We start from the raw sequence: 8,370 nt of genomic DNA on the forward strand, positions 1-8,370 counted from the left end.
CCTTCCTTGAAATGGATGCAACACTGCAAACAGGAAAGGTGTTCTGCAGTAATACTGCAGCAATCAGCTTCTTTTTCATTCAATTGCTTTTCTAGTAATATCCTAAATTCTCTTTGAGGTTCACCTCTGCTAAGCAGTACTCTTGTCCTATGCACCAGACTTCTCTTAAGAGCTGAAAAACCTTTTCTGGTTTAGTTTCACCTGCTCTTGTTTTGTGATGCAAACTAAGGTGTGGAAAATGGAGATGATGATGATGAGAGGATTCACTTTGAAAAGCACACACCCGATCCAAATTAAAATACTAACGTAGACACATCCGAAAACTTTTCAGAATGATTCCAGGCTATCTACTGATACAGTCACAGCTTCTTCAAGGCTCATCATGTGCATGTACAGCCAGCATTACTTTTCCTTTCATCATTAGCTTGCATTTATAAACACTGAATTTCAGCTGCTGTCACTGAGCTCTTCACTGTCAACCTTTCCCTTGACAGTGCTAGTAATAATTTATAGAAGTTCCATAATAAATATGGCTATTTTCAAATAACTGATGATTCTGCTGTACAACACTGTCCCAGTACTGAGGTTTGGAACCTATCATAACAGCCTATCACCGCTTCTTCTCTCAGAACTCAGCTGGCCAAGAGATGACCAACCTTTCTGGACCATGGATCTGTTTCATTATTAGGTGCTCCTATGAGATCCTATCAAGAGATTTCTTTGAAAATCCACTCACTGCAGCCATGGCCATTCCTATCCATTTGTCCATTGACTCTGAGAGTTCTGTAAGACCTGACTTCTCTCTAAAAAAAAAAGTTAACTCTTCTCCAAATCATGACACATTCACACGTATCTGCTGAGTCTGTGTCTTTTTATAAGTGCTACTAATTTTCATACAGCGGAGCTCACAGACTGAGTGGTCTGTAGTCCCCTGTATCCCTTCTTCGGGTACTGAGCGCCTGTCAGTGAACACATTTTAATAGGATGATTTCAAATAAAATCCACACATTTGAATTAGTGAAGTGCCTTATGGAAGAGGACGTCCTCATTATCCCTTCTTGGCCTTTCTGAAGGAATGGGCTGTGAATCTTGTGGGTGGTTAAAAGACATTTAGCAACACCCAAGTGGGTCAACTGATCTTTTTCAAAGCAAAGAATACTTCTGACAGATGTTTCAATACTTGTTTTGATTTAGTGCTTTGTTGTAAACAGCATGATCAGTAGGCTACAATGCTGCAGGAATCAAATTTCTTTGATAAGCCAAAAGGAATAATTGTTTTCCTGCATAAGTCTCCAACACATCAAATTACTGAGAAAGTTTTTAGAGACCTAACAGATTTCCAACAGTATTTTACATTACGCCTGGTAACAAGACAGTACTGAAATCTATATTCTCTATGCAATAGAAGAAAAGAGATTTAAGTGTATTTTCCTTCAGCTGTGCAATATTACCATTCTGAAGCTCTGATAATACAGAGTGTGATGCTGTTACTGAGCAGGCCAGAAAGACTGTTTTTCTTTTGTCAAAACCAGAAAATTTTCATTTGTAAATTGAGCCTACATTGAAAATATTTCATGTTAAATTATTTTATATATTCTGTTGTTCTAATAACTTAGACCAGGAATGATCAAATGGCTTTTTATTTTGTAAACTAATATTAAGATGTGTTTTAAACTGTCCTACAGAAATTTTTGAAAAATATGTAAGGAGGAACAACAAAAAGGGGTTGCACTGATGAAAATGTACAGAGCCAAGAAACTGTAATACTGCTAAAAGTCAAATGAATGGACAAAGAAATGCCATTTACAGCATAGCTGGCCATTACAATTACTCCATTGATTAAAAAAAAAAAAAAAGCCAATTTATTTCAATATTAGATCACATTTAAATTCTGCCATTATTTAAAGTAGTCTCTCTCTAAATATTGCAACCTTCAGAAACAATAACTAAACAATGAGTTTGTTGCCAGATATTAATTTTGAACCGAAGACCAAAGCAAAACACTGTTTATCATTCAGAAAGCAATACAAAAATGTGTTGTTTTGATCTGTTAAGTGTAAAGACCAAAACTGGTAAATGAAGAGAAGCAAGTTTAGTGCAAGGGCTTTGGTGGGAGGAAAGTCTTCACTTCCCATGTTCAGGCCTTTGAGCGTGATAGACGTTTCCAGCAGTCTTTCCAAGCAGGAGTAGGCTTGTACCTTGAGTTAAGTGATACTCTAGCCAGATAAAGCACTCTGTTACAAAACTGGAACATGCATAAGCAATTAATTGGTTTTTAGTATTCCAAAATATGCCAAGCAGTCTACAATGTAATGAGGAAGTTGGAATAGTAGCAACAGTGACGTTGCAGGTAAACAGGACAGTCATTATGTGCGTTGTAATGGTTTATATGCAGCTCACGCTGGAATTTCTTAGTAAGGTAACAAAAATTGCTGGAGTTATGCAGCAGTTGCTGTATGCTATTGAGACTCACTTGGTATCTTTAGTTTAGAGAACTGTGACCACAGAGAAGGCACTCCAGTCTAGCTTCTCCATTGGTGTTAATTCTCAGTTCAGTCCATCATGCAGATGACTGCCCAGTTTGTGGTTAAAGAATACTGTCTGCCTTCATCAGGCATTGATGTTTCTATAGACAGCAAATAACATGGCTTACATGTCTACTTATTTCAGGTACAGTTGTCTTGTAAGAACTGATTTTGATAATAATTCAATGATAGCTTATAGTAAAGAGCTGGTCCTTCAAAATACTTGTTAGTAAAGCTTTTCTGCAACCAAATGCTTGGCTGGCAGAATTAAACCCAGTATTAGTGAAGTAAGCATTGCATCCACAGCTTTCAGTTCCACAGCACAGCAGCTTAATGCTGTTCTACATCCCCCAGATCCCATGTCAAGTCACCATTTTCTGACTGTGAAATCTGCCTTGCCTCTTTAGCATGGGATTATTATGTCATTGAAGAAGTTGATTAAAGTTGGGAAATAATGTTTTTTTGCAAGTCACCTCTGCCATGCAAGATGCATCTGCAGTACTTCAAAAATACTTTTTGGCTTTCCAGTAGAGTTCAATCAACATTTTAAGTATGTATCTTCTCTAAAAATTAATTCCACTGAAAGAGAAGCAAGATAGAAAATACAGTGCTCAAAAGCCTGCATTTGTAAGCCTCACTGGGGGGGGAGGGAGGGGATTATTTGCAAAACTCTACATCTGCAAACCAAACCTCACATCCAAAAAGCTCAGTGGTGCTTTCTCTGACTTGCATGTCTCCACGTGCAGTAAGGCTTCAGCAGGCCAAATGGTGCCATTATTATCTTCAAGTTCTGACTCTGCTGGTACTCAAGTGCAGTTAAAATTGAGAGATGTTGCAACTCATCTAGAAATATTATCTTTCTAGTGGATCACATCACCTAAAACAAACGACAGCTCATTCTTACACAGCTGCATAAATAGACTATGATTTAATTGATACTTGTCACTAAGGTGGACAAGCCTCCTATCAATGGGCATTGTATCATTTCATTAAGATGCTGTTTTTTAAAACGTCACTTTCCCAAATTGAGCAACACTTCTAAACTGCTCAGTTTAAAAAGTGACTTTATTACTGTGATCCAGAAATGTATGCATATGGCAGCCCCATTCAGAGACTGTGCTATAGTCCTTAGATCACTCAGTGTTGTAATATAACCTGACACAAGGTTAAAGTAAGACTTCAGATTTCAACATTGTTGTCCCTGAATGTTTAACAGTATATTATATATAAAACCCCCAAATTTTAAATAAGAGGAAGCATCACGGTCTGCTTCATTAGCATCTGCATGATACTGATTAACTGATTATATTCATCAATAAAATAGAATTTTATTGCACTAAATGAGATGCTGTGTTAGGAAAGAAAGGTGTGCTGTTTGTATTGATCCTTTTTTTCCTCTAAAGCTGTCCTGTACACTTTTAATGCCAGAGCCCTTCTGAGAGGAACTATTTGGATTAAGAGAATGTGGGAACTAAATTCAAGATGGAGAATACAAAATATTACTTTGCTTAAAATCATTGACAATAACCTTAATGCAAATTAACAATTTTGGGATTTTTGTTTGGGATGTTTATTGCCAAAATTAATAGGATTTCCCATGTACGCATCCAACAATATATTTGAATCATAAAGCAAAATAAAGCTGTCTTACTGAAGGCCATTGTGAACAAATACCCTTTAGTCAGTCCTTTATTTTTAGTTTGTTACTTCTAAGGAATATGCAATGTACTCTTAAATATTTAACAGGTCACCTTTTATAAGAAAAAAGAAAAGGAATATTCCATGACTCTTACTCAGAAAAGCTTTGAGTTGTAACCATGTGGAAGTCAAGCAAAGCAAGACTAGTGTTTTATAAAGCCTGGAAGCTACACTGAAGTAACTCCACTTTCCTTACTGTTAGCAGGAAATAAATAATATATTTACTTTAAAACGAATATCTACCTCTGAACATATAATGTAATCTTTTGATGTGAAATGTCTTGGTTCTGGCACGCAAATCTAGAACTGACTACCAGTAAACAGAATTCCCCATGGGTGTTCTTGAGCTTCTAGATTAAACTGGCAACTGTATTATGGTTCTAAAAGAAATCTAAGAGTAGGAATTCATGGTGATTAGATACTACTTTTAACTAGAAAATGGCACCTAGTTAACCAAACACTGAGGTTATTTTGGCTGTGGTCTTACACTGCTTTATATATTTAAAGATAGTCACTGAATTTACCTTTAATTTTAAAAGGGTAAAAAGTCTTTTGAAATAACAGAACAGTAAAAAAAAGATGAACCAATGGAATGAATATGCAGGAAGGAACAAGGAGGCCTATGCAGAGTCAATTTTTTAAAATAAAATTGCTGTCTGCAAACCTGCTGCCTACAGATGTACAAACTCATTGACTTTCTTGATGTTTCTTCTGACCTCAGTCATGGAGAGCTTCATGGAGAAGCAAAATGTAGCCAACTACATTGACAACTTAAGTCCAACATGCTTTCCCCCAACATGCTGCACATACAGCAGAAGATTTTACACCATGGCCAGCTGCAGATGGTTGTATTCCAAACACCTCAAGCAATAAATGAACAGCCAGACTTCGACTTACCTGTTATGAGGGATACAATTCTACCATATTCCACAACGATAAGCAAAAGCACTTCACAACAAAGAACGGAAGTGATTCAAAGGCTTTGAGCCATAAGACTAACAATTCACATTTTTCTGTACCAATGCCTGCAAAGTGGCTGGGCATCAAACTGATGGCAGCTTGGCTTGTAAGCCTGCCTTCTCTGAACAACCTCCATGCCGGGTTACTATCTGAGCAGTGTCACTTCTTTGCCAAGCAGTAGTGCTCAATGCACAGCCCACATCCAACCACCAAATGCCATCGTCTTATAATAACACATACAAAAAAAAAAATCATAAAAAGGAGCAGAATTTTTAAGTAATGAGTAGGAGCTGAAATAGCACAGCTACTATTAACCCAAGAGGCACTGGCTTCATTTCTTTTCAGAACTAATCCAAACATCTATGGAAAACACGGACAAGAGAAGGCAAAGGTCCTCCAAGCATCCCAGAAGTTACAAACACAAAATTTTATCATTGAGTTTTTTGGGTCAAAGTTGTTCTTCACAGAACTCCCACCAGCTCCACCAGAGTCACAACAGTGATACAGCTGATATGCAATAGCCTTCAAATTACAAAGTGGCGTGACAGGTACTGCAAAATGGTGGGGAGAAGGTCAATGATACTCTTCAAATCATCGCATGTTTCTGATCATTTAACGCCACTTAAGAGAGCGCAAATGCTTTTTGCTTCAAAGGTCTGCATCCCACTCAGTAAAATACAGTCCTGATAGAGCGGTGTCATCCCATAACTACAACCTTTGTCAGGGAGTTCGAAAGACCATGACAAAGTAAAAAACGCCTGTGTGGAACGTGCCAGATCCTCCCGCTGTTGCACTAAAGAATCTACACCAGATCACCAAACAGAGCAAGTCCAGCTGCCTGTACCACGGCGGAGGTTCCACACCCAAGCACGCGCAGATGGCTGAGCAGTTCCCTATCACTACCGTGCAGACCCAACTGGAAGGCAGTCGCTTCTGCCTCTGCCCAAATCTGCGGGCTCCAGACAAGCACCGCACAAACAGCCGCTTCACCAGGAAACGTTTCACCAGCAAAAAAGCCTGGTGAGGTGCTCCACGCCAAGAACTGCTGTCGGACATCCAGGATTTTTGTTTGTCTTTGGTGGCAGAGTTCCACCCCGGTTCCATTGACTGGAGCTGTGTGCACGAAACACTCGTGTCCAGTCGTTCTCATTTTTAATTTCTCTTTTCTCCCTTATTCTTCTCTGGCACAGCGCAAACGTCCACAATCGTCCTCAGTTCGGGCACCAGAACCGGGTGCCCGAGGTCGGATTTTGCCCGGGGCCGCCCTCCAGCTCTTCTCGCGCTCCCCGCAGCCTCGCCGTGCAGCGGGGGGCCGGGGCCGGCTCGACGCCTCTCTCCCTCCCGCTCCACCTCGCACCCCGGCCGGGGCAGAGCCGCCGCCGCCGCCAAACTTCGGAGCCCGCCGCGGGGCCGCTCCGCTCCGCTCGGCCCGGCCCGGCCCGCCACCGCCCCCGCCACCCCCGCGGCACCCCGGGCGTGAGGTGAAGCAACCTGGCGCCGGCTCCTGCACTTTGCACAGCGGGCGCAGAGCCGCCTCCATCCCTGCGCCCGCCGGCAGCACTACGGCGCATTTTTTCGCACTAATCTGCACATTCAGCACGTCCAGAGCGCCCGTGACTTTACCTGGACTTTCTCCACTCTCCGGGCTCGTCACACCGCGATCGCCTCCCCATCCTACCGCTAACTCTCGCTCTCCTTCACTCCTTCCTCCTCCCCTCGCAAGGCCTGCTAAGATCGAGCCCGATGGAAAGTCGAGAGAGAGAAAGAGAAAGAGAGGCAGAGGGAAGGGAGGGAGCAGCTCCATCCCTCCCTGCCCCCCCCCCGGTGCACACGCCAGCCCTTTCCCCCCACCCCAGCCCTTCCCTCGGCGATTTCCTCCGCTCTTCGCAACTACGAGGGCTCCGGGAGCGGCTCCCGGCGCTGCCTTCCGCGGCGCCCCGGCCGGCGCCCCCCCGCCCCGCGGCCCCCGCTACCTCGTAAAGGTCCCCCGAAGCCATGCTGGGTTGCGGGACTGGGCTCCTCTCCGCGCCGTCTCCCTCTCCCTCTCTCTCTCTCCACCTCTCCCGCTCGCTCTCTCTGTTGAGTAAACTGTGTTTTGCAGAATGACAGGCTTCGGGGCTGGCTGTGCGCAGAATCAGAGGCGAGGAGAGGCAGAGAGGCAGGCGGCGGGGCTGGCGTAACCAGCAGCAGCTCGGGCGCACAGCGCCGAGAGCCGCGTCTCCCCCGCGGCGGCGGCGGGGCCAGCGCCCCCCCCCGCTCCTCCTCCTCCTCCTCCTCCTCCTCCTCGCCGACCGCCACCCGCCTCGCCCGCGGGCACCGGGACAGCTCGCCCCTGCGCCCTCCGGCAGGGGAAAGTCCCGGGGCCGTACGGAGGGCGGCCTCCTCTTTTTCTTTCTCTTCTCCCTCTTCCCCCCCGCCAACCTCTTTCCTTCACAGCCCCCCCCGCCTCCCTTCTCGCACTTCAAACTCTTTCCCCGGCCGAAATAAATAAATAAATAACATATAAATAAAAGGGGCGGGGGACGAGGGGAGGCCGCGCGGGAGGGTTGGGCCCGCGGAGGGCCGCGCGCCGCCCGCCCAAGGTCACGGCGCGCGTTGCGCGGGGCCGGCTGCTCTCCGCCGGCCTCGGGCGGCCCTGGCGGGCACCTTCCCGCCCCCTCGGCGCCGCATGGCCGCCCCACCCACCCCGTGGCCATCGCCGAGGAAATGGAGGTGGTGGGGGCCGCTCCCGAGAGTCCCTCGAGTGGTGCAGCCTGAGGAGGATGGAGAGCTTGGGGCCCTTCTTGTCCCCACCGGCACCCATCCTTCGCAGTGTGAGGAGAAGCCTCTCCTGCTCCCTTGCAGCCATTTTGCAAATTAGCCAGCCCTCTCCAGGAAATGGAAGCCACTGACCTCCCACAGCTTGGTCTTCGTGCTGAGGTGCTGGGCAACTAGCTCCCATTGTGACCTAGTGTGAATGGCTGCCGCCATTTTAGAACCTTCTGGGTTCGCTCCTCAGAGGCGCCATCCCATTGCAGAGCCTCAGCAGAGCTGCCCACGCGGCTCCATTGTGGCCCTTGGCATCCTCCTGGTCCACACAAGGCCTCTGTGAGCAAGTGGTCCTGCATGAAGGTGGTCTACCATGCCCTCAGGATGGGGGAAGACCAGAAACTCCTAGCCTCTCACCAGCTGCGCAGCCGCTCCAGCC

General features: G+C 45.6%; 1 protein-coding gene across 2 annotated transcripts in view; it reads right to left on the bottom strand.

Moving 5' to 3' along the window:
* The window catches only part of CDYL2 (chromodomain Y like 2), a 57,063-nt gene extending 48,895 nt beyond the window's left edge, over positions 1 to 8,168 (bottom strand). The window contains exon 1 of one of the 2 annotated variants that reach the window (XM_048958386.1): positions 8,076 to 8,168. In XM_048958386.1, the coding sequence (XP_048814343.1) occupies positions 8,076 to 8,153 (78 nt within the window). In that variant the 5' untranslated portion in view covers positions 8,154 to 8,168. Of the gene's footprint in view, positions 1 to 7,156; positions 7,647 to 8,075 lie in introns of those variants that run through there. The other variant, XM_048958387.1, reaches the window with a different exon arrangement.
* Between the last annotated feature and the right edge of the window lie 202 nt (positions 8,169 to 8,370).

Source organism: Lagopus muta, chromosome 12 (assembly GCF_023343835.1).
Source record: "Lagopus muta isolate bLagMut1 chromosome 12, bLagMut1 primary, whole genome shotgun sequence".
Classification (NCBI taxonomy): Eukaryota; Metazoa; Chordata; class Aves; order Galliformes; family Phasianidae; genus Lagopus; species Lagopus muta.